Source organism: Prionailurus viverrinus, chromosome C1 (genome assembly GCF_022837055.1).
Source record: "Prionailurus viverrinus isolate Anna chromosome C1, UM_Priviv_1.0, whole genome shotgun sequence".
Classification (NCBI taxonomy): domain Eukaryota; kingdom Metazoa; phylum Chordata; class Mammalia; order Carnivora; family Felidae; genus Prionailurus; species Prionailurus viverrinus.
Window position 1 is genome coordinate 73,928,151 of NC_062568.1, and position 26,274 is coordinate 73,954,424.

At 34.9% G+C, this 26,274-nt stretch overlaps 1 protein-coding gene across 10 annotated transcripts in view; it reads left to right on the plus strand.

Moving 5' to 3' along the window:
• Window positions 1-20,640, plus strand: part of PRPF40A (pre-mRNA processing factor 40 homolog A) — a 53,642-nt gene extending 33,002 nt beyond the window's left edge. For 6 of the 10 annotated variants that reach the window (XM_047868980.1, XM_047868981.1, XM_047868973.1 and 3 more), the window contains 18 exons: window positions 1,448-1,472; window positions 2,154-2,528; window positions 5,227-5,335; window positions 5,749-5,813; window positions 6,164-6,328; window positions 7,084-7,192; window positions 8,246-8,396; window positions 9,147-9,280; window positions 13,202-13,316; window positions 13,477-13,580; window positions 13,693-13,809; window positions 14,130-14,267; window positions 14,603-14,698; window positions 16,846-16,932; window positions 17,021-17,117; window positions 17,210-17,271; window positions 18,101-18,232; window positions 19,598-20,640. In XM_047868980.1, coding sequence (XP_047724936.1) covers window positions 1,448-1,472; window positions 2,154-2,528; window positions 5,227-5,335; window positions 5,749-5,813; window positions 6,164-6,328; window positions 7,084-7,192; window positions 8,246-8,396; window positions 9,147-9,280; window positions 13,202-13,316; window positions 13,477-13,580; window positions 13,693-13,809; window positions 14,130-14,267; window positions 14,603-14,698; window positions 16,846-16,932; window positions 17,021-17,117; window positions 17,210-17,271; window positions 18,101-18,232; window positions 19,598-19,690 — 2,174 coding nt within the window. In that variant the 3' untranslated portion in view covers window positions 19,691-20,640. The remainder of the gene's footprint in view (window positions 1-1,447; window positions 1,473-2,153; window positions 2,529-5,226; window positions 5,336-5,748; window positions 5,814-6,163; window positions 6,329-7,083; window positions 7,193-8,245; window positions 8,397-9,146; window positions 9,281-13,201; window positions 13,317-13,476; window positions 13,581-13,692; window positions 13,810-14,129; window positions 14,268-14,602; window positions 14,699-16,845; window positions 16,933-17,020; window positions 17,118-17,209; window positions 17,272-18,100; window positions 18,233-19,597) is intronic. The other 4 variants (XM_047868974.1, XM_047868972.1, XM_047868979.1 and 1 more) reach the window with 1 other exon arrangement.
• The last annotated feature ends 5,634 nt before the right edge of the window (window positions 20,641-26,274 follow it).

Below are 26,274 nucleotides of genomic sequence, written 5' to 3' on the forward strand. Positions count from 1 at the left end.
GTGGCTCAGTCAGTTGGGCGTCTGACTTCGGCTCAGGTCATGATCTTGCAGTTTGTGGGTTCGAGTCTTGCATTGGGCTCTGTTCTGGCAGCTCAGAGCCTGGAGCCTGCTTCGGATTCTGTGTCTCCCTCTCTCTGCCCCTCCCCTGCTCATGCTCTGTCTCTCTGCCTCTCAAAAATAAACAGTAAAAAAAAAAAAAAAAAAATTTTAAATAGCCTTTATGTGTGTTAATGGGAGAATTAAACAAAATGCCATGTTTTACTTGCAAAGGGAGAGTTTTTCATTATCCTCAGCTATTCAGAATACCCCTGAAAGTCTGGAAATACTACCTAATATAAAACCTAGTTCTTCAAATAGCAGAGATTAGAGTAAGAATTGAAAATTTAATTCTTTTACTCTCACTTCTAGTAGAATCTGGTGTCATAAACTATCAACTTAGAAGCAATAGATTTTAGAAATGGGGCTAATAATTAGTCTACAGTGTAGAATACAGTGTAGAATAAAGATGTCTACAGAAGGACATCTAAAAGTAAAGACAATAAAATTTTTTTAAAGGCGCTGTGGTCTTAAGTCTATTTACATTTTTCCTGTGTCACATAATTGGTTTAGATCATCATTGTATCCAAAAAACATTAATATTAGCGGTGATGACTCCTTTAGTATGTTTTGTCAGCCATCCTAAACGTATTTTCAGAAATCATTTTCATTAAAGGGAAAAAATTTTTTAAATACTTAAGTTCAGTTTTGTTATCATTTATGTGGAGGGCCTCATTCTCTACTGAAGCTGAATATTTTTGTTACCCATAAAGAAAAAATTAATTGGAATAAAAGCTAAAATATTGAATGCAAATCTTTAAAGCCCAATTTAAACTTATACACTAGCATTGGCTAATAATAATAATAATAATAATAATAACAATAATAATACTGTAGATAGGTAGAATCCCATTTTATTCATGTAAGAAATACCAAGCTCATTTTTGATATAACCCTACTACAAATAGTTGGTGTGCATAACTATTTATCTACCTGTCAGTGCTAGTATATATGTGCTGGAATTTCATAACATGAATTTGGTCTCGTTTTGAATATAGTATCTTTGAAAAACAAAAACAAAAACATAGTTTTAACTCTGAGAAAAATACTGTTTTATTCCAGAATTATACAGATATTTTCAGGGAGTTTTTGCAGTAGCCAGCAGCCTTTGGGAAAGTAGCAGTGTGCAGAGAAACTTTCCTAAAAACTGCTGTCGTTTAAATTTGTCTTCATTCTTTAATTGCTACCCTGGAACTTTGGAGCAAGCATTTGCTCTGAAAAAGTTGATGTATTTGTGGATGGTAAATTAAATCTTATTGTATGAAACTTCTCCTTATCTCCCTTTAAAGTTTGTTTTCAGTGACTGTATTTAAAAACCATGTCATGTAACTTTCTTTTTTCTCTTTAATAGCAATGATCAAAGCTGAAGAAACCAGGTAAGCAATTTTTGGATATCAGTACAATTTACAAATTTGGTATCTCCTATAACATTCTTATTTTAATTCTTTGCTTTATACAATAAATAGTATTTAATATGTTAGGTCTGGTGGTTGGATGTCTTTGGAGGATTTGGGGGAAGGGGAAGGATACTTAATGAAGACACACAAATGACACTTTCCTTAGACAGTGATTGTTTGAATTTGGACTGCATCCTTTATGAATTAAGGAGACTGTGTTATAGAAAAGTCCAGGATTTGGTTTGATTTATCAATTTGGTAATGGATAAAGTATTATATATCTCTTCCTTTTTTTAGTATGTAAAATGGATAAAATTTAAAGTTCTTATAGAAATTTATGATATAGGCCAAATTTTATGTTGTAATGCAGCCTGATAGTAGGGTGTTTTGTAAATGAAAACAGTTAATGGACTTTTGGAAATTCAGAGTGTTCATGAGTCCCTGTCATAAATTATCCCGAATGTTTGCTCAGAGTAATCCAGTTTCATTCTTTGGTTTCAGTCTTTTTAGATAGCTTAATAGTTTGGCATACAGCCATTTTTCCCTTTTATGGTTTCTCTTACTCATTTGATTTTATGATAAAAATTAGTGTTGTTTGGCTTGCTGATGTATGACTTAATGAGATGACCAATTTTGTTTTTGTTTTTTTTTAACATATAGTAAGCAAGAAGAGTGCACCACAACATCAACAGCCCCAGTTCCTACAACCGAAATTCCGACCACAATGAGCACCATGGCTGCCGCAGAAGCTGCAGCCGCTGTTGTTGCAGCCGCAGCGGCAGCTGCTGCCGCTGCTGCTGCAGCCAATGCCAGTGCGTCCACCTCTGCTTCTAATACTGTGGGTGGAACTGTTCCAGTTGTTCCTGAGCCTGAGGTTACTTCGATTGTTGCTACTGTTGTAGATAACGAAAATACAGTAACAATTTCAACTGAAGAACAAGCACAACTTACTAGTACTCCTGCTGTTCAGGATCAGAGTATGGAAGTATCCAGTAATACTGGAGAAGAAACAGCTAAGCAGGAAGCAGTAGCTGAGTAAGTTTAGTGACTTCTTTTTTGCAAATCAGTACCAGACTTCATTAGTACTAGAAATTGCCAGTTTACTTGGTGGCCATTAAGTGTTGAAAAGGTTGTTGAGCATCAAAACATGAGCTTTTAGATAATGAATCCTTTTCATGGCTGAATTTTGTGGGGTCATGCTCTTAATCTGTTGGAAAACTAATCCTCAAAAGTTCTAGGAAGCAGAATTTATAGATATAGGGTGCGACACAAATTTAAAGGAAGTTCTTAATTACCAGGCACCTTAGTAATCACGATATATCAATAATGGTGAAGTAATCTTTAATTTTAGATCAGAATTAATGCCAAAAGTCCATATTAATAAAATAAAATTTTAAAGACAGGATTAGTATTATTGATTTTCTCTCTTTATTTTTTTAATGTTCATTTTTGAGAGACAGAGTGAGAGCAGGGGAGGGGCATAGAGAGAGGGAGATACAGAATTTGAAGCAGGCTCCAGGCTCTGGGCTGTCAGTACACAGCCCGAGATGGGGCTCGAACCCACGAACTGTGAGATCATGACCTGAGCCGAAATTGGACACTTAACCAGTTGAGCCACCCAGGCGCCCTTGATTTTCCATATTATGTGATAGTCAAATATGGATTAGCACAGCCCTGCAAGGAAGTGCTATGGTTTGGTGTACAAACAGAAGCAAAAATTAAGTAAGCAAAAATAAAGATTCAGTAGGATATTGGAAAACTGTTTTTGTAATTAGATCGGTACAACTTTTTAATAAGGCAAAACAGCTGCATCTGTCAGTTTATAGTTTACATGTACTTGTGTTCGCTATAATCTGGTAAAATTTCATATGGCTGTGCTTTATACAGATACAAAAAGTACTATGCTTCTTGACTTTAATGATGTCCTCATAAAATAATGTTAACCATGATGTCAAGTTCCAAACATGATCATCCATCTTAATATTTAAATACATTGATTTCATCTCCCAACTGTACATATCATGAATATTTACAAGAACATTTCCCAAAGTGAAAATAACTTTATAATTTTTTCTGATGTTTAGAAGTTGAAAAAGGACTCTGTAAGGTATATTTAAGGCATAAAAGAGTAATTAACATTTTATTTATATTCTTTTCCCTTTTTTTTTCATCTTTGTCTGTTAAATTTTATTTTTTTAATACTCTCTACAGCCAACATGGGGCTCCAATTCACAACCCCGAGATCAAGAGTTGCATGCTCTTCCGACTGAGCCAGCCAGGTGCCCCTCCTGCCCATTTTCTGTGCATTTAAAAATGTGGGCATTATCTATTTTATGCACCTATCTAACGTCTTCTACATTGTAAAGACATATACTCCATCATGTTGGATGATGGCATATTATATTTACATAAATATAATTTTCAGTGTTCTGGTAGATATTTAGGTTTTGGGATATTATTTTTTGTTTTAATATTTTATTAATATTTGAGAGAGCAAGCGCAAGTGGGGGATGAGCAGTGGGAGATAAACTCTTAAGCAGGTTCCACACTCAGCACAGAGCCTGATGTGGGGCTCGATCCCAGAACAGTGAGATCCAAATCTGATCCAAAATCAAGATGAAATCCAAAACCTGATCCAAAATCAAGAGTCAGACACCCAGCCAACTGAGCCACCCAGGTGCCCCGGGATTGATATTTTTTATATCTCTTATACTTTATTTTTCCATAATTTATTTTTTCATAATTTTAGGGACAGTTATTTCCTGCTTATTTTCTTTCTAGTATTTTCTTATAGTTCCTAAGTCAGTATAATCTAATTACTGCAGTATAGACCATTTAATGTTTGAGCTCTTTATACTGTTTCTGACAGTTTTAAATGAACTTCCCAAAGTAAGGTTACTTGATTGAGAGTGTGAATATATTTTTTGTTGTTGTTAGTATTTATTCTAGTATCTTCCCGTAAGCATTCTACTTAGTTGTTTTTGTTTTTTCTGCATTTTTTCCCTTTATATGGAAGAACACGTTAGAATTATATGGCCTTTGCATTTCATAAGATCCCCATACTAGTACAATTGGTAATTCTTGGGTACGTTAATTCTTTTTGTTTGAGGTCAGTGTTTGGCATATTTTTTTGTAACTTATCGAAGAGTAAATACTTCTGGTTTTGTGGATCATAAAGTCTGTCACAGTGATGCAGTTCTGCTGTGGTAGCACACAATAAGCCATAAACACTATACAAGCTCGTGAGTAAAGCTATATATTTACAGAAACAGGAAGTGGTCTAGATTTGGCACATAGGCGTAGTTTGCCCTCTGATTTATTGATTTTATGTTTTTTTATATTTGTACACACTTAGCCAAATATTTAGTTATTAAGACACTGATATGAAGGCACTGGATAAGTTGTTTTTTGTTTTTGTGTGTGTGTTTTTTTAATGTTCATTAATTTTTGAGTGTGTGAGCAGGGGAGAGGCAGAGAGAGGGGGGGAGAAAGGATCCAGAGCAGGCTCGGCACTGACATCAGAGAGCCTGACACAGGGCCCAAACTCCCGAACCATGACATCATGACCTGAGCTGAAGTTGGACGCTTAACCAAATTTATTGTTCTAATATATTATATCTAAAATTGTAAACTTTAATCTCAATACAGACGCTTAAATAATTACAACATTGTTTTTCTTAGTGAAGCAAATGTATATTTAAATTATAAGTACCATGTTTAAATTTCGCTCTAGTTTTACTCCCAAAAAAGAAGAGGAGGAAAGCCAACCAGCAAAAAAGACCTATACTTGGAATACAAAGGAGGAGGCAAAGCAAGCATTTAAAGAATTATTAAAAGAAAAGGTATTAAACATTTTTATGTGACATATAATTATTGTCTAATAATTTAATCTTTTTTGAAGAATATTTTTGTGGAACTGATCTTCACCAAAAAAACCTATCATGTACAGTGTAATACATAGCACATTCCACCTCCATATTTGATATAATGTTTTTTATTTACAAAAATTGCTTACCTTTTAATCAATAGTCTTAAAAATTATTCATGCTCTGTTTAAATATCAGTTTTAAGTTTTCTTTTTAGTCTGTATAATACCAAGGTTTGTCTTGGTTCAATATGAAGTTATTAGACCTCTTTTAAACTTGTGCAAAGGGAAGTGCTTGATGTTTGCAGTGAGTATTGTGTTTTATTTCCTGTTGTATGACTTTTATTATATTCGTGCAAAGTTCTAATTTTGTAATTAAATGGTTTTCAGCGAGTACCATCTAATGCTTCATGGGAACAAGCTATGAAAATGATCATTAATGATCCACGATACAGGTAACACTTGAAGTTTCCTATTTACTTTTCCAACCCTAGCAAATTCAAAATTGTGTAAAATAGTATAACTTTTCACTTTCATAGTCTTCTGTAATTTTGGATATCAAGAACAATTGTTCTATGTCAGATATGAACCAAAAAAAGCCAAAAAACTTGTCATACATTTTTGAGCACCCTGCCACAGAGAAAACTAGAATCTTTTTAAAGTAGAAATTATTTTCTATAATCATTTCTTAATTTTTAATATCTTACTGAAATTTTCTTAATTTGTGAATGAATTTATTTTCCCGAAGCATTGACATTTGACCATCCTGCCTTCATTTACTCTTATATGGTATTTTTCTATTCAGTGCTTTAGCAAAGTTGAGTGAAAAAAAGCAGGCCTTTAATGCTTACAAAGTCCAGACAGAGAAAGAAGAAAAAGAAGAAGCAAGATCGAAATACAAAGAAGCTAAGGAATCCTTTCAGCGTTTTCTTGAAAATCATGAGAAAATGACTTCCACAACCAGATACAAGTAAGATTTTTAGAAATGCATAATGTATGTTTACTGCATTGTTACTGTGTCAGATGTTTTGCCAGATGCCATAACTAATCCCAAGCAGATGCTCATTAAATAAAGCTAAATGACTGAATGTGGCAATTTCATAAGATACAAGATAAATCAGTAATTAAATGTAGAATTCAACTTCATACTGAGTTATTAATTAGGCACTAAAAAGGGGAGGTAGACTGAATATAATAATTAAAGCTTCACTTCTTTCTACTTATTATAAAAATTGAGATTTAACATATTTGCAGTAAGTTGTTCAGTTCATTTTCCATATATGCTTCCTTATTTTCCTCTGTCTTCAAGAAAGTTGTTAGTGAGGAACTCTTCATTTTTTTAAATAGTCCTGTATCTCATGTATTAACTAAACTTCTGGCAACTCTTTGATGTCTATAATTTAGTTCCATGGACAGTTAGTGTCCATGTAGCCACCCTAAGCTACCCATGTAGCTACCGTAAGAAATACAGTTTTGACTACAAAACATGGCTCAGTTAGAATTATCCACTTCATTTCTAGGGAGGAATGGAGGCCTCTTTTGGTTTTTTTTTGTTAATTATCCAGAAGCTTTCCTGTGTATAATATACTCATGAAGTTAGAGTGGAAAAGAATGCTCATCGGGTGGTTTTAAACTTACCATAAAATTGGCCTCAAATTAATTTTTATTGAGCAATATAGAGTAACATCTATTTTTTTTTTTTTTTTTTTTTTTTTTTTTTACTAGAAAAGCAGAGCAAATGTTTGGAGAGATGGAAGTCTGGAATGCAATATCAGAACGTGATCGTCTTGAAATCTATGAAGATGTTTTATTCTTTCTTTCAAAAAAAGAAAAGGTATTATTCACTCCTTGCTATTCATATTTCTAGATAAAACAAGTTGTTTCTTCATTCTGATTAGGAGTTACTTTATAACCTGTCCATTTTTTTGTTTATTCAATTTATGTGGTGTTGCAGATCTCTTTATTAAAAGTTAGGTTTAAAAATGGAGAGCTCCTGGGATGCCTGGGTGCTCATTTGGTTGGGCATCCGACTCTTGATTTTGGTTCAGGTCATGATCTCACAGTTCATGGGATTAAGCCTTGAGTCAGGCTCTGTGCTGACAGCTCGGCTCAGTTAGAGCTCTCTGCCCCTACCCCACTCATGCGCACGCTCATGCTCTTTCAAAAATAAATAAGCTTTAAAAAAAAAAAATAGTTCCTATAATGGTAGTTACTGATGTAGACATAGTAGGTACAGGTTTATCCAACTATTACTTGAACTATTACGAATTGGCTATCTTATGCCCACTTTGAAAGATACCTTTTTTTTAAAATTCATTAAGTTTTTAAAATACTCAGTAATTTTGTTTATAATCTATATGTTTCTTTTATAGGAACAGCAGTGATATATAATTGTTACCACTAAAATGTGCTTATAGGATAGTGTTTTAAAGCACTTCGTATCTGTTTTATTATGCATTGTTGTATATTATTCACTCTTAAGAAATTTATAGAAATGTAATTATTAACAAGAATTTGAACATAACTGAAGGTAAAGACTGTAATATTTGCCTACTGTGTGTCTTGTCTATAGTAACTTTAGTTTTAGACTTTGTCTATAATGCATAGTTACAGGAAGAGAGATTTATAGAGTTGTTGGGGAGATACAGTTTCCAGATTCCAGCTTCTTAGAAGAGAGGCAGAAAAAAACCCAAAAAACAAATAGAAGGCAAGCAATTCCAAGCTAAGCATTTTGACAAGGGCACTTGAAAGGTAGTGTTGATATTTAAAATAAATGGGTAACATGAAATTGGGACATCAGATTGTAATAAATAAGCCCTCAATGATTGTACTTCAGATACCATACTTTGTTTGAACCTCAAAATATGTATTCATACTTTTGATTTAGGAGCAAGCAAAGCAATTACGAAAGAGAAATTGGGAAGCCTTAAAAAACATACTTGACAACATGGCTAATGTAACATACTCTACTACGTGGTCTGAAGCACAGCAGTATCTGATGGATAATCCAACCTTTGCAGAAGATGAGGAATTGCAGAGTAAGAATAATGACGGGCAAAAGTTTTTTAAAAGTCCCAACAGCAAAGAATTCTCACTTTTATTAGAGATCACTAACTGAACAGATGTTTGTCCATTCCTGATACAGTGTTTGTTGGTTTCCAAATAGAGTCTAGTTGAGTTTCATTATTTAGGAAGAAAATATTAGCTTTATTAGATAATCCTTGAAATATATATGTCCTACATCAAACCTGAAATTATTTTTTACCTTTTCTATGTGACTTAGTAAGAACCAGATTAATTACCGCAATTTCACTCACACTGTCTCCTTGAGGTAATGGCTTTAGAGATTTGCAAACAGCAAAAAATGTGTTAGCAATATCCTTTACTAAGCTTCCCCACATTCTATCTTTTTGTGACTACATAGTTGCTTTTTAAATTACACCTTTCTGGATTACCCTTCGAATAACCTGCTTCAGTAGGTTTGGGGTAAGGCCTAAAAGCTCTTTGGGTAATTCTAATGTTGCTGACAAATTTTACAGTAACCATTTTATTTTCCTTAATTATGTCATGTGCATGGTCTTCATTTCACCCTCAACTTCAAGGTATCTTTTAATGAGGGTGTTTAGGAATTTTTTCTAAACATTTCCTATTTAGATGACAAGTCATATTCAAGTTTTAAGTACAGTGTTTTGGAAAGGCAAATTTGGGATTTGTAAGAAGTTAATGTAAATTGTGTATCTTACTGATATTGGACATTTTAATTTCTCTTTAACTCAAAAAAACTCTAGACATGGATAAAGAAGATGCATTAATTTGCTTTGAAGAACACATCCGGGCTTTAGAAAAGGAAGAAGAAGAAGAAAAACAAAAGAGTTTGCTGAGGGAAAGGAGACGACAGCGTAAAAATAGAGAATCTTTTCAGGTAATTTACAAAATTCTCTTTTCTAGCTTAATTTCATAATATAGTTAGTGAGCTTGAACAATGATAGAAACAAATTTGACACCTCCTGATCCCAGATCATTAACTTAGGCTTTTGACTTAGGCTTTGTTGAGGATTGGTACACATTTATCTCAGGTGCTACATTTAGTTTTGAATCCACCTAAGGAAAGCAGCCATTTTAGGCCTGGGGAACATAAAAGCCTGTAGCAGATTTGTTGTTTAAGGTGAGCACTGATAAACTGATTAAGATTTCACTTGGGAAAGAGGAGTAGCATGAGAGAAGACTGAAAACAAAATAGGTGTGATGACTCATTAGTGTTAGTTGATTTTTAGTGTCTAGAGAACAGTAGGGAAGGAATGCAGTGGGGTATACAGTTTGAGGATGGGCCATAATTCTGTGCATAGAAACTGAAATTGTGTAGCCTTTATATAGACTAGTGGCTCATTTTCACCTCCAAATACCACTTTTATGCTCTCATTAATAGGGAATAAGATGGAGTAATGAGTTTTTGCGTTCCATATTTCACCAGATTACCTATTTCAATAATTATCTTTAAAAAAATTTTTTTAATGTTTATTTTTGAGAGAGAGACACAAGCGGAGGAGGGGTGGGGCAGAGAGAGAGGGAGATGCAGAATCCAAAGCAGGCTCCAGGCTCTGAGCCAACAGCACCAGAGCCTGATGCAGGGCTCAAACTCGTGAACCTCAAGATCATGACCTGAGCTGAAGTTGGACGCTTAACCGATTGAGCCACTGAGGCGCTCCTCAGTAATTGTCTTAATAGCAGTTAGCATTAATTGATTGATTGCTTACTGATATGCCTTTTAAATTGATAATCACTTAAATTTCTTAAAATTTTTTGTAGTGTTTATTTATTTTTGAGAGAGCATGAGCCGGGGAGGGGCAGAGAGAGAGGGAGACATAGAATCCGAAGCAGGCTCTAGGCTCTGAGCTGCGTGTCTTGAACCCATGAACCATGGATCATGACCTGAGCTGAAGGCAGATGCTCAACTGACTGAACCACCCAGAAACCCCAGTCACGTAAATTTTTATAACAGTCTTATAAGAGTAGGTACTGTTTTTGTTATGTCCATTTATATAGTTAAGGAAATGAATTCATAGAGGTGAAGGAACTTACCCAAATTCGACAACTGAACAATGGAGCCAGAATTTGAATCTTTGCAGTCTTAACTATAGGATCTCTTCTATTAAATGCTGTATTAAGATAATGCTAAGTTACAGTGGCTTAAATAAGTGTATTTCTTCTTTAATGATAATAGTGTGGTGTAGCATAGGGTGCATTGCTGTTCCCTAAAGCAGTAGTTCTAACAACTTAGTGTGCGTCTGAATCACCCAAAGGCCTTTTTTTTTTTTAAGTAATCTCTGTGCTCAGTGTGGGGCTCCATCTCAAAACCACAAGATTAAGAATCACATGCTCTACTGAGACAGCCAGGCACCCCACCTAGAGGGCTTTGAAATAAACTCTTACTGTCATGCCAAAGCTCATCAGCCATCTTAAATGCCATGGCCAATAGCATTATTTTAGTCCTCATTCCATAAAAACTTAACATTTATTCCTCTTAGTGGGTTCCTTTATTGTAGTGGTTTCCTATAGGACTCTTAAAACCACAGATTTGTTGAGCCTCACCCCTGGAATTTGAGTCAGTAGGCCTTGGGTGGATTCTGAAGATTTACAGTTCTAACAGGTTTCCACGTGATAGCCCCATGCTTTGAGAATTGCTCTAGCCCATTAGCCTTATTGCATGATTAGGACTATATTGTCCAGTTTATCACATTTCAGCTTGGAAGAAGTTGCAAGGGCAATTGTTTTTTGGTTTTGTGTGTGTTTTTTGTTTGTTGTAGTTGTTTTTTTAAAGCCGATGATGGGGGCGCCTGGGTGGCGCAGTCGGTTAAGCGTCCGACTTCAGCCAGGTCACGATCTCGCTGTCCGTGAGTTCGAGCCCCGCGTCAGGCTCTGGGCTGATGGCTCAGAGCCTGGAGCCTGTTTCCAATTCTGTGTCTCCCTCTCTCTCTGCCCCTCCCCCGTTCATGCTCTGTCTCTCTCTGTCCCAAAAATAAATAAACGTTGAAAAAAAAAATTTTTTTAAATAAAAAATAAAAAAAAAAAATAAAGCCGATGATGTAGAAGTTCTACTCTTCTTCATATTCAGCTTCTAAGAATTTAGTCATATGGCTGCAACTAGATACAAATAATACTGGAAAACCTGCATTTTCAGTGAGTAGCCTTGTGCCTGGGAAGAAGGGAAGAACATATTTTTAAGTCTTTTAATATTCTGCAACCATTGAACTTTTAATGCCTCTTATGAAGGGTTTGCAATAGTTTAAAAAAAGAGACCTGTATGATAAAATAATAATACAATAAAAATAAGGAAATCTGGGTCCTAGAAAATAGAATGTACTATGTCAGTACTAGGACTGGAGAATATAAAAAGGAAATCCTGATGTAAAGTCCAGGTGGGTCTTTTAGTCAAGCCTAAAATATGGCTATGGTTTCTGATTACTGTTTCTATAACTGGTGTCAGCATGTTACATTGGTTTTGCATCCATTCCTGTTTGATGAAAAATGTAATTGATGAGGTGTCTGGTTTTCCTCAGGGCATTGGTGGCCAGTAAAAATTTGTATGCCTCATATATGATTTTTGTATTATTTTCTAATTTCAGTAATCTTTAATATATCCAAAATATTAGCATGGAATCAGTATTTTTAAAAATTGATATTTTTTGGTAATCTTCAAAATCGTTGTCAGTTATATACTGATGGCATATCTCTATTGAGAGTAGCCATATCTCAAGTATTTAGAAGCTACATTTGACCTGGGTCTACTGTATTGAACAGTGTAGGTGTAGGAATTTCAGTAGCAGAATTTTGGGCCATAGTTGTTTTTTTATTTGTTTTGTAGGGGGGTGGGGCATAGTTCTTTGGAGACATTTGTTTATAAACTCTATGGATTTGGGGAATCAGGAAATGTGGAAATTGCTGAGTAAAAAATTTTCAATATGTTGCCCTGAAAATCAAAAAAAAAAAAAAATAATAATGAACAAATTGGAATAAGCATATATTTAATTTTGAGATATAAAATTGACATGGAAGAGAAGAAATAGGTTTTGAAATCAAATATGGGATATGGGGTTGAATTTTGGTTCTTCAGACTACTGTATGTATCACTTTAGTAATACACATCCTTTTAGAGGCAGGCCCACATTTGTTAATTAAAAAAACAAAACACCTAGGATACACTGGGCACTGTGTCTAAAAACAAAAAGTGTGTTTTACAGGCAACATGCATACACATTCTTTAGCCACATCATTAGATACAAATAATAATGTTTCAAGTTAACTTTTATATATATATTTTAAACTGAAATGTCCATCTTAAAGGACAATAAACTGATCCTTGGAAAAATAATGTAGCCTTTCAAAGACCCTTTTCTTTGAAGTGCGAAAGAGTTTTTTGCCTAAAAGCAGATTTTACTTCCATGAGAGAGCAAGTATTCTTTGTACCTAAACATATTTGGGATACATTGGTACAAGAGTTTCAAATATTGTTTTTAAAGTTTTTCGGGGCACCTGGATGGCTCAATCAGTTAAGTGTCTACTTCTGCTCAAGTCATGATCTCACAGTCTATGAGTTCAAGCCCCACGTCGGGCTCTGCTGACAGCTCAGAGCCTGAAGCCTGCTTCACATTCTGGGTCTTCCTCTCTCTCTGCCCTACCCTCGCTCGTTCTCTCTCTCTCTCTCTCTCTCAAAAATAAATAAACATTAAAAAAAAATTTTTTTTTAATAAAAAAAAGTGTTTTCATGTTACAGTAATATTTCTAAGGTCCTTGAAGATGATTTTTCAGTATAATGGGTTTTTGTTGTTGGGTTTTCCCTCCCCAGATATTTTTAGATGAACTGCACGAACATGGACAACTGCATTCTATGTCATCTTGGATGGAATTGTATCCAACAATTAGTTCCGACATCAGATTCACTAATATGCTTGGTCAGCCGGGTGAGATTGTTTTCTTTCCCTATTTATGGTTATGACAGTAGTTGGAATGGGCCAGAGAAGCAAGTGGTTGTGTTGGGGAATGGAGGGGTGCTTTATTTTGTTTTATAAACAAAAAAGTAATTGCAGCTCTTTGGTTAGAGCTAGCTTTTGACTTCTTTAGTTTTTTCATTAGGATCAACTGCACTTGACCTTTTCAAGTTTTATGTTGAGGATCTTAAAGCACGTTATCATGATGAGAAGAAGATCATAAAAGACATCTTAAAGGTAAACAGTACACTTACTATTTATTGTCAATATGCAGTATATTTTAAAAATTGATACTGTGTTCCTTTGATTTATATGTATTATTAGTGTTAACAAGATTTCTCTTTCTTAGGATAAAGGATTTGTAGTTGAAGTGAATACTACTTTTGAAGACTTCGTGGCCATAATCAGTTCAACTAAAAGATCAACCACATTAGATGCCGGAAATATTAAGTTGGCTTTCAATAGTGTAAGTTTTCAACTTTTCTATGAAAAACAACTAGCTTTACTTGTGTTCTAAACCATTACTTCAGTACAGTTTTTAATATATTCAGCCAGAAGTACTTAAGCTGTAGGCTACTGAAATAAGGGAGCATGAGTAGGATTTCACTGAGTAGTAGTCTTTCAGAGTAAAGTAAAAGAAAATAGATAAGGATGAAGTTTCCTTTGCTCAAATTAATTGGTATTATAAATTGGCCCATAACTTATATATAATGGGAGAATGCTTAAATTAATAATGAATTATTTCAGCTGTACTATTGTAACTGATTAAATATGATTTTCTAAAAGTTACTAGAAAAAGCAGAAGCCCGTGAACGTGAACGAGAAAAAGAGGAGGCTCGGAAGATGAAACGAAAAGAATCTGCATTTAAGAGTATGTTGAAACAAGCTACTCCTCCAATAGAATTGGATGCTGTCTGGGAAGATGTATGTATAATTGTAAAATTTTTCTCATGATTCATTTCCTTTACAATTGAAGATAAAAATATTTTTAATTCCCTTCTCATTTTATAGCCACAAAAAAGTTATTTATAGAATATAAATTAAATATATTCAGAATGTTTTCAAAGTATAAAGTCAGCTCAGACCCTGCGTTTAGGAATATTTATTAAAAATGGCTTGGACTTCAGAAGAAAAGAAATCTAATAGATTTTGAGGGGATGAGGCTGTCACAGTTACCACTTGATGTTGTGATTCTTTTTAGTCTTGTTGGTATACTTTTCTTGTTATTTATGTATTCATTTTATATCTGAATTTTTCAGATCCGGGAGAGATTTGTAAAAGAGCCAGCATTTGAGGATATAACTCTAGAGTCTGAAAGAAAACGAATATTTAAAGATTTTATGCATGTGCTTGAGGTAATTTTAGTATTCTCATAATTGAATCAATTATTACAAAATACATAAAACTATAAACAAAAAGATTAAAGTATGTTTCTTAAATTATACTGCCTCTACATAAATGTCTATATAAATGTTAGGTAATGCTAAGATGGTTAAGGATTGATTTTTCCATAGAAACTGCCTTTAAGCCAAAGGAACTAAGCTTTCATGTCATTATAAAGATTTGTTTTAGAGACAGTTTATATTTGTTTCATATTTTCTGTGTGGCAACAATTTAGCAGCCTCCTAGAATGAGCGGTAAACCTAAAGAAAACTTAAACAGCTTTTTAAGCACACATTTCAATATTACACTATGTTAGATGTGTTGAATGTTCAGGGAAGTCTGGAAAATTATGGAATAAGTAGTAAGTTACTCCATTAACTGAATAAGAGTATTTTGATGAAGATTTCAGGTAGGTATGTGTATATATAGTAAATATGCTAAATTGGCCAGTAATGCTGAATAATCATATTTGGTGCCTATGTGGGTCCAGGCATTGTTCTAATGGTTTTGCAAATACTACGTACATGAACTTAGTCCTCACAACAACCCTTTGAAGTTATAGATGAGCAAACTGAGGTAAAGAGAAGTAATTTGCAGGGAACAGATTCTAGCCCAGACTGTTTGACTCTAGGGTCAGTGCTTTTAACAGCCCTATCCTGGCAGTTACGTAAAGTGATCCTTTATAACATGCTGAAAGCTGGAATTTATTTAACATTAGAGTGTTGAATGGTGTGGTCATTGGGCACTGCAGGTCACTTAATTGTTCACTGTTTCTTTGGATTTCTTGTTCTTGATGAATTTCAATGTTGACAGCAGTGCACCCTTCTTATTTCTCACCTGCCTTTCGATCTAGTCCTAGAGGCCTCTAGATCTTTTCTGTTCAAAGTGTGTTTCAGAGCAGCAGTATCTGCATTACCTGGGAGCTTGTAAGAAATTCAGAATGTCAGAATTTCTGGCATCGGAGTCATTCAAACAAGATTCTCAAGTGCTACAATAGAATTGATTGTGAGAAGTTCTACTGTAGCTAGTGTCTTAGCATTGTCCCCCAGTTCCTAATCATGAACAGGATTCTTTGGTGATGTATGCTGGTAGTAAAGTGGTGAGGTCTCAAATGGAGCTGAAGATGATTGCATAGGAAGGAGCCAGTCACTCTGGAATAAGTTTTGGGACCCCAGTGATCTGAGCCTTTGAGTTGGAAAAGGAGGAAGAATTAGCATTCAGTGACCAAAGTAAAAGGAGCTTCCCTTTTGAGCTAAATCTTTTGTTTTACTTACTTGTAAACTGAAGCATAATTATTTTCAAAGCCATAGGTAAGTTTGGAGGCAAGGAGCTTTTACTGCAGCATTAATAAGTGAGTTAAAATCCACAAAGACAAGATTTCCTTTTCTGATTTCATGTGGTGTTTGAGTTAGATTGCCTTTGGAGGTCTTGAGTTTGACTAGAAGGGAATGCTCTTTGGGTGCAGAGAAAAAGGAATAGATTTTGCTTTATTCTGAGACTAACCTCGTTCATGTTAGGTCAAGGATGGCTCTGAGGTAGTTCTTTTTCATGGTGCCAAGCCTAGCTTGCTGAACAAAGCCAGATTCATCAGAAAAACTATCTAAATGCTGTTTTATTTCATCCTTGTTGAAAACAGGTGGACTGCTCTGCAGATTATTTTATTTTTAAATTTTTTTTAATGTTTATTATTGAGAGAGAGACAGAGCATGAGCATGGGAGGGGCAGAGAGAGGGGGAGACACAGAATCTGAAGCAGGCTCCAGGGTCTGAGCTGTCAGCACAGAGCCTGACGCAGGGCTTGAACTCATGAACTGTGAGATCATGACCTGAGCCAAAGTCTGTCGGTGGCTTAACCAACTGAGCCACCCAGGCGCCCCAAGGACACTTTCTTTATTAATACTTTGCCGTGTTTAGATGGTGAAACGAGTGGGCACAGGAAGGATGATTGAGATCAAACAGAACATTGCTAATTCTTCACAGTTGCAAGGAAGTATGTCCTAAATTTGTTCAAAACAAATGAGGTTTTTACTCTAATAATTACTTGTATAGCATTTCAAAATTCTTTATGATCTGCTGTCTAAAGTAAATGTAAACTTTTGAAATTCTTCCTACGCTTGTAGCATGAATGTCAACATCATCATTCAAAGAACAAGAAACATTCTAAAAAATCTAAAAAACATCACAGGAAACGTTCACGCTCTAGATCGGTAAGGAAGTTAATATTATGGCACCCTAAGTGAATTGAACTTTTTGTTAGCAACATTATGAATGAAATTATGTGTATTAATTATGTAGGGGTCAGATTCAGATGATGATGACAGCCACTCAAAGAAAAAAAGACAGCGATCAGAGTCTCGGTCTGCTTCAGAACATTCTTCTAGTGCTGAATCTGGTAAGTGTATCTTTTAACTTGATTAGAATCATTGGCACTGGGATGTATGTCCTCATATTCTGACATTTTTTTTTTCTTTTCATGTTGCTTAGAGAGAAGTTATAAGAAGTCAAAAAAACATAAGAAGAAAAGCAAGAAGAGGAGACATAAATCTGTAAGCAAGTTTTTAATTTTTTGTACTACACCTAGGCATTAGCCCTTAACTTGTTCAGTGGCGACTTCTTCTGTCTGGTCCTGTGCAGTCCAGCATAGTTCAGGTGGACACCTGACTCAGGAATTTTATAGTTTGTCTTCACCTTAATCTTTATCTTAGAAATCTTCTAGCAATCTTTAAACACACATACACACACAACAGTGTTAAGATTCCCACTCTGGCTTTTTAAAGTAATATTAAAGAAAGTCCCAAGTGTGTATGTATGTGATGCAGCTATGGTGAGAATCACAGATTTAAATGTTTGGCTGCTTCCTGTGCTCCTCATTCTTAATTTTACATATGCATCAAGATACACCTAAGGAGCTATTTTTCTTCATGCTGCTCACTTAAATTTGCACGTATCTAATTAAGGACCACTTATTTAGGTGGTGACGGTTTACTTTAAATACTACTTGTCAGTTGCAGTTTTGAGGAGAGAATTTTATATTTTCAGTCATCCTAATAGATGATTAAACTAATCACAGCATCTTGTGTACATATCTGAACATTTTACTGGATTGGTAAAAAAATGTCATGTTTGTCTGCATTTATATAATAATAGATAAAATCCCATTTTGTGTGCCTTCTGTTCTGATTTAGTAAAGCTCTTTCATGATGTTACTTTATTAGAATGTCATCCTTCCCAAAGAAAAGGCCCTCCAAATTTCACCATAGTAAGAACACATGCCCTATAATACATGGATGTTCTTATATGTTACCTATATGGGGGATATTTTAAAAATGATTGGTATCTTCATCAACATGTTAACTTTATTTTTCATTTACATAGGACTCTCCAGAGTCTGATGCTGAGCGAGACAAGGATAAAAAAGAAAAAGACCGAGAAAGTGAAAAAGACAGAACTAGACAAAGATCAGAATCAAAACACAAATCACCTAAGAAAAAGACTGGAAAGGATTCTGTAAGTATTCAGAATTATTTCATACTTGTGTTTTCAAAATATAAAAATGGATATTCCTCAGAAAATCTTCTGTGATTATTATTTTAACACACTAAGAAAGGATACGGTCTTCTTTGTAATTCTAAGAAGTGCCACTGTACGTTTTCTGTCAGATTTTTTAAGGAATATATGAGACTCAGTTCTGGGGTTCTCCCTCCAGGTGTGCACAGTTGTTACTGTCAAATCCAGTTTCAAAAGGTAGTATTCCAGTAACTTTTAGGAGTAATCATTGTGAGGGAAGAGGTGAGGGCAAAGGGATAGGAGATAACTACAAGGCTAACTTAACATTTTAATATCAAATTACATAAATAGTTGCTCAGTTTCCCATATATATGTGTGTGCGTATACATATATGACAGCACAGTAACATAAGCCTTCTTAGCCTTGCCATTCTTTCCACAAATACTATGGACTTAGCAGGAATAATGTCTCTGAATCCACCTGTGGAGAATTTAAACTGTGTAGATAAATACCCTGCTCCTCCCTCTGGATATTCTGATTCAGTTGATAACAGAAGTTCTTTTTAAAAGCTGCCCTGGTGGGGCATCTGGATGGCTCAGTCAGTTAAGCGTCTAACTTTGGCTCAGGTCATGATCTCATGGCTCATGGGTTTGAGTCACATTGGGCTCTCTGCTGTCTGCACAAAGCCCATTTTAGATCCTTTGTCCCCCCTCGCTCTGCCCTCCCCTCATTTGCATGCTGTCTCAAAAATAAACATTAAAAAATTTTAAAAAGCTGCCCTGGTGAGTCTAATGCACATCCTTGGTGAAGCAGCTCAATAGTTTCTTCTTTGTAGTAAGTTCAATGAAATCTCTGAAGGGAAGGAGAATAGGTAAATTATCCACTTTCTAAAGGTTTTCACAAATACTAATTTTTAGTCTTTTTAACCTAGTGTTGTCCTGTTCATAAATCTTAAATGTTTATCTGAGGATAGTATTCTGAAAGCATAATACTTTTCTGTTATATAAAACACCTTATAAGGCGACCTAGAATCTGCAAAATTAGCAAGGAATATAGTGCCTTAGGTAATGAACCCCTCCCCTCCTCCCATTAAATGTAAACAAGATGTTTCATATTCAGTGGTGTAACAGGAAGGAAAAGTAACCAGTGTTAAAAGTTTGTTCTGTCTCCCCTAATAAACCAAGGAGTAGTGAGCAGCTCATTGGTAGACTTTTGGGAAAAGAGGTCAGTCCTTAAACTGGTGTGATGGGTTTGTTGCTATGGAAAAGAATCCATATAAATTTTGGATTTTTGTTTTATAAGGTTTAATACTACTTAATATTTTGAGCACTGGCATTAAATGTAATTGTATACAATGTCTTTCAGGGGAATTGGGATACTTCTGGCAGTGAGCTGAGTGAAGGGGAATTGGAAAAGCGCAGAAGGACCCTTCTGGAACAACTGGATGATGATCAATAAATTATACCAAATATATGTTTACAGTATGATTTAAAGTCTAATTCAGACCAGGGACTCTATTTTAAAGTTCAATTGAAATAACACTGGGTTTTAATTATATCACAGGAAAAAAAAAAGTGCATTTAAGTATTGTTATTGTGGACTTTATAAAAGCAAAGGAAATTGAAAATAACTTTTGATTCTGTATCAAGAATCATATTTTCATACGGTCATAACTGTCTTTCTGAGACCCTTTCATAGGGCACTGCAGGATGGATTAAAGGTGGCAATTTACTGATAACTGCAGATGTCTCTACTTTGTTCTGAAGTCTAAGTCATGAGGCGATTTGATTTACTTTATAGAAGTTGGATTTTGAAGATAAACGAAAAATTTTTTGATATTTAGTAGTACAAAAAAAGCACCAGCAACTGACAAAACTGCTTTTTTGTGCACTACCCAACTGGTTAAAGCTGATACGATCTTTTATGGTGAACTCAGAAATAGGTGTTCATAATGGAAACCTGGTAGACCCTTAACTATAGTGGTGCTAATGAGCACCTACTATAATAAAGCCACCATTATTTTTTATGAAACATCGGAGTACATTTTAAAAAGGCTGTCGTGAGGGCATTATTTTGAGGTGATGTTTAAAAAGATAACATCAAATCAAATTGTAAATTAGTTTAAATATATTTGCCTTAAGGACCTACTAAAGAATGTGCCACCAAACTTTAAGTGATAGTTGCAATATCCTTGTCTGAAACAAAAATCAATGTTGACTTAAACATTTTCTTTAACAGTTGTCTTTTTTTTTTTTAAATCCAATCTTTTCTCTTGCTTTTTTTCATTGAGGAAGTCTTTTATCTTCCCTACTCACTGAGAAGTATTGACTTCGTGGTACACATTCTAAAGCATTTCTGATTTGAATATTTTTGTACATTTTTATCAATTATTAAACCTTCTCTTCTAGCGTGTACTAGTATTTATTTCTACTTAAACTACTCAGCTCTAAGAAAATTGTATTATCATTTCAAGATACTAAATCCTTGAAATTTTGCTTCATCTTACCCATATAGCTAGGTTACTTTACCTTTTTAATATTTAAGAATATTATAAATCCGTACATTTGAAGCCCCTATAATTTGTTTTTGATCTATAAATTTCCTATAGAAAACTTTAGAGAGGCAGTGGTTTGAAGCTAGAATACTCTTTACATGCTAACTTTTGCAAGTTGGTAATGTAATTTATACTATTTTCCTTCAGTGCAGGAGATTTTTTTAATAAGTAAATATTAGCACATAGTCTTTGGCATTATGTATTTTTTTATTTTGGACACTTGGAGCAATCCTATTTCAATTGGCATTTAGAAGAACAAAAAGTTCATCTTATTTTTCCTTCACCATTCTAATGAAATGACCAGGACTACTCTCCCATCCCTGCCCACTGTTTCAAGCCTCAAGAAAAAGGGGGTGGGAAAGTTGTTTCTACTCTGCCAAGTCATTTTTCTGCTGTGAAAACTGACAGGACTGTGGAAAATGAGAACATCCTTAGAATATGTGAAGTAATGAAGTTGCTTACTTGAGGGTTGGTCTCTTATTGTATATTAGAACCAAAACATATAACAACCTTGGCAATAGGGAGTTGCCTAGATTTAATTTTCAAACGTCTCATAATGATAGTTAATATCACTAATCATGTCAAACACTTGACATGGAAGTCAGTGGTAAAATCTTTAAAGTGCATATCATATTGGCAGAAGTACTAGTGGTGTTTCACAAGAGAATTTAGAATCTGTAAAATTTTAATTCCATGAATGATGGTTTTTTTTAAGTTTTAATTTTTCTATTTAAATAAAAACCTATTGATATGTTTTAGCATGTCCTCAAAATAGATTTCTGTATTTCTTAGAGGTACTGTCTTATCACCTCACATTCCTTTAATACAAATTCAAGTTTCTCTGTAGTTCATCCATGAAAATTATTTGACCTAAAAACAAAACTACTGAAATTGCAATTCAAAATAGAATATCCTTATTATAAGAGATATAACTGAAGTGACTATAATCCTTGCTTTAACAAACCCATCAAATGGAATTTAGTTACCAAAAAGATACTGTATAACCCTGAAGGCACAGGTGATGGAAACTTTTGTTATAGCAAGAGTTCTTTGTGAATATTTTTAATTTACTAGATTAGGTTTCTAAATTTTCAGTCTGCTACAACCTGAAATGTCTTAGAATATTGGTTCTGTTAAACAGATTTGTTCAAACTCCTTATGGAACGTGTGTTCAAACAGGGAAGTATGTTTGCAGATGAGGGGAATTTATACTTTTCAGTTAAGCATCAGACTCTTAGGTAAATGAGGGTTTTTCTTCCCTCTGTAACATCAATATTAATGAATTATTGGATTAAATTTACTAATATATTTAATAACATAATAGTCCAAGAATCTCAAATATTTGATGTTTTCTTTTTCTTGCAGTCCAGTAATTCCTATATGGGAAAATTGAATTTGTATGAAGTGAATTTAGTCAGTATAATGAATTCTTTACACTTTCCCAAATTTATTTAAATAATGCTTTTAAATAAAAGCAATGGTCCTTTTTTTTGTTTAACACAGCAAGAGTATTTCATTAATACCCATATGAGCTTCAGCATATAGATCAGTCATGTTTTTCAACAATAAAAACTTCACTTTTTATGCCTCCCAGTAAATTCGAAAATGATCAAAATGTCACAGCTTGACTTTTGCTAATTGGGCCTCAATTCATACAACTATAAAATAAAAATGGCCAAGAGTAAGGCCTAAATTCATTGGTGGAGTAAAGAAAATGTAAAAGCTGAAATGTCTCTACGTTTATCTGGAAACATGGTCCATAATTATCATTTTTCAAAGGGCCTTTGTCCTGTGTTACCAAGCATTTGTCTAGATGATCCTGGTTTTCTCCCAGTGTTAATGGTCAACTCAGTGCTGACTAGGCAGCCACTTTTCTCTGCATCCAGAAAGGGGGTAGCCTTATAAAGATTTTTCTTTTTTTATAGTTTAGATGCTATTTGAGAGAGAGAACGGTTTCTAATCAAATAGTGCCCAGGGAGGAGTGACGAATGCTTTATAGAATATTTAAGAGTATTATGTAATTTAAATGTAAAGTACAAAACTAAGGAACCAAATAAACATTTCTAAAAGCAACATAAGGCAAAGCACATTAATTCCTTGTATCTTAAATCAGGCTGCTGCTTTTCCCTTGGGGATGTATCTCAGTACCAGGTACAATTTTAATTCTTTCATATTTTCTAGGAAAAACTGTACTCTATGTAAAGGAAAAGCAAAATGTCATGAGTAGTTTTTCACAGAACTGTGTTCTAAATAGGCTTAATAGCATATTTCAGTCTAATGATTCTTACCTTTATTAAATCTTACCTTGGTCTTAAGTTTTTCAGTTGTTTGGACTTAGATGATAGGTTCCTTGGAGACAGGGATTTGTGTTTCATTAACTTCTATATCCTGTGGATTAAGACAGTGCCTGGCACACAGTAGGCATACATTGGATGTAAAATTTTAGTTGACAGACTTACCCAATATCCCAGCCTCTGCATTATAGGAGATGCTTGAGAAAGCATCATGCAATAATCTATACTAAACCACAACTAAAGCCACATACATAATCGAAATGCACTGAGGACAAGTTCTAGTGATTGTACCTTGTCACTTTTACTGCAGAAATTTCCAAAAGCTTGTTAGAACATGTTACTTCCATGTGGTTTTGAGTAGGAAAGGAAATCCCTTGTGATTTAAAACATAGTTTTCATATTCATAAGTTATAGTAGTTCAAAAGTAGTAATTTAGATCAGAATTAGTCTTTAAAGGCCATGCTGGAAACAACAAAATTCCTAAATTCTAAACTGAGAACTAATTATTTCAGGCTGTTTCCAACAAAGCGTGAGGTATGGGAAGTGAAAAAATGGGGCTCCAATTACACACTCCATTCTCCATTTTATTTAGCTTGTCTCCTTGGCCTAAGTTCCTTAAGTTTAAGTAGATTTTCTGTGCTTTTCAGACTTGCTACATAAAAACTGCTTTTGTGACTCCATAGGATCTATGCTTCAAGGCCATCTTGTTATTGTTAATGACTGGTAATTGCCCCAGGTATAATGGCCTATTGCCGTTTGCAATTTAGGGGAACTAACAACTCCCCACCCCAGTTCTCATTGATAGTCTGAAACAGAGTGGCTGCCTAATCAGAATCCAAAAGCCATTTCTTAATGCCCTTTTATGCTGTTCCTTGGGGTATCGAAAATGTGCTATTTATAAATATTCTTTTATTTTGACCCTGCCTGAAACTTTGGTAGGTTTGGTCTCTTGCCTACCTCTCTACAACTAAACTGAAAATTTGTTCTGAAAGGTGAGTAATAATAGGGGGAACAGGTTTCTATTTTCTGTGTTTGTAATTACCAGATTTTCTCTTCTGTTTATATATTGTTCTGATGTAAAGAACCTTAATAGTTATATAAAATTAGACTTTTGTAAATAAATATAATTTATTAGAAAAAAATGACATCTTTTTACTAAGTAAATTGGATTTGTGTCAACTTTTCATTTAAGCACCCCTCATATGCAGTTTTCTGCTGTGAGAGGCTAGATGCCCACATTGTTTCCTCAATGTCATACTTGATTTTCTCTATAAAAATTAGACCAAAGAAAGTCTGTCAACAACTTGATGCACTTTTTCAAGTTTCAGATTTTTTCTTGAAAATAGAGCAGGTATTAGTTTTAAGAGAAAAATTAATCCTTTCATATACCGGCCCAATCGTTTTTGCAGACACTTATAAAATTTTTTAAAATATCTTAGGGCTAAGAGCAGTTTTATCACATTAATTGGTATGTGAATTGTGAAGCTATTATAAAAGCATATCTTCCAATGTAAAAGGTAATTTCACAAAATCCAGTATGTTGAACCACAGTGATGTATCAAGTCCCGTTCTGGGCTGAGCCTTGTTGAGTCAGAAGGGCCCTTTGGACATTCATTGCAGTGAATTTTAGTGGATTAGAATTTAGACTTTTAGAGGACTTGGAGTGGGGAATCAGGAGACTTAATTCTGAGTCATGGGCAAGCATCTTTAAATGTGGTTAGGGGCACCTGGGTGGCTCAGTCTGTTGAGCGACCAACTTCGGCTCGGGTCATGATCTCACAGCTCATGAGTTGGAGCCCTGAATCTGTGCTGAGAGCCTGGAGCCTGCTGGGATTCTGTGTCGCCCTCTCTCTCTGCCCCTCCCCCACTTGTGCTCCCTCTCAAAGATGAATAAACATTAAAACTTAAATGTTACTAATGGTATATAATGGCCTACACCTAACCATATCTACCTCATTTACTGCTGTGGTTTGGGTTTGAAAATGTTCTAAATTTGTATAATATTAAAAATGTTATTTCTGGGGCACCTGGGTGGCTCAGTGGGTTAAGTATCCAACTCTTGATCTCAGCTCAGGTCCTGATCTCAGGGTCATGAATTCAAGCCTCACACTGGGCTCCATGCTGGGCGTGAAGCCTACTTTACAAAAAAGATCTTGGGGTACATGGGTGGCTCAGTCGGTTGAGCATCCAACTTCAGCTCAGGTCATAATCTCAGAGTTTGTGGGTTCGCACCCCGCGTTGGGCTGTACGCTGACAGCTCAGGGCCTGGAGCCTGCTTCAGATTCTGTTTCCCTCTCTGTCCCTCCCTGGCTCACTCTCTCAAATAAACATTAAAAAAATTTTTTTTAATGAAAAAATCTTATTTCTAATACCATGAAGGCACAAACTAGAGAATTTTACTAAGTGAAATTTAACTTTTTCTTCTCTATAAAAATAAAGCTTCAACTACATTGTATAACTGTGGTGCAGTGAGACCACTGAATTGATAGCAAAAACCTAATACAACAACTAAATAACTCATGCCCCTGTAAGAAAATTGTTTTAAAGCCACTCGGACAGTTTTCTAAAATATCAAATTTCAGGGGCACCTGGCTTGCTCAGTCAGTTGAGCAAACCGACTTCAGCTCAGGTCATGATCTCGCAGTTTGTGAGTTCGGCCCGTGTCAGGCTGTGTGCTCAGAGCCAGGAACCTGCTTCAGATTCTCTTTCTCTCTGCCCCTCCCGCACTCTCACTCTCAAACATTAAAAAATATATATCAAATTTCCTTGCTTCCCTAAAAAGTTATACTGAATGTTGCACGTAAGTTTTTGTGAGGACTTGGAATTATCACTACAAATAACAGTATGTTTGGGCAATGGAGGCCAAAAGGCTTGTACATACCTGGCCAACCATTTGATGTGGTTGTCAGTTGCAAGGTTACCTGGTTACCTCTGTAGTCCACACATAACCTGTCTGTATACACACAACATCCTCATTGAACAAATCTGGGGGAGGCAATATCTTCACCAAACAAAAGTGCTTCTCTGGAAGCAACAGAATCATTAATGGTTGGGAGATGTATCCCTCACTGTGAAAATGTGGTTCCTATGTTCCATATAGCAAGTGATCAAGAGTTTGTATCTTGAGTTTGAGCCATGGAACTAGTAACCCCCTGCCAAAGTATGCCCCTGAAAGATCACAACATATTACAGAA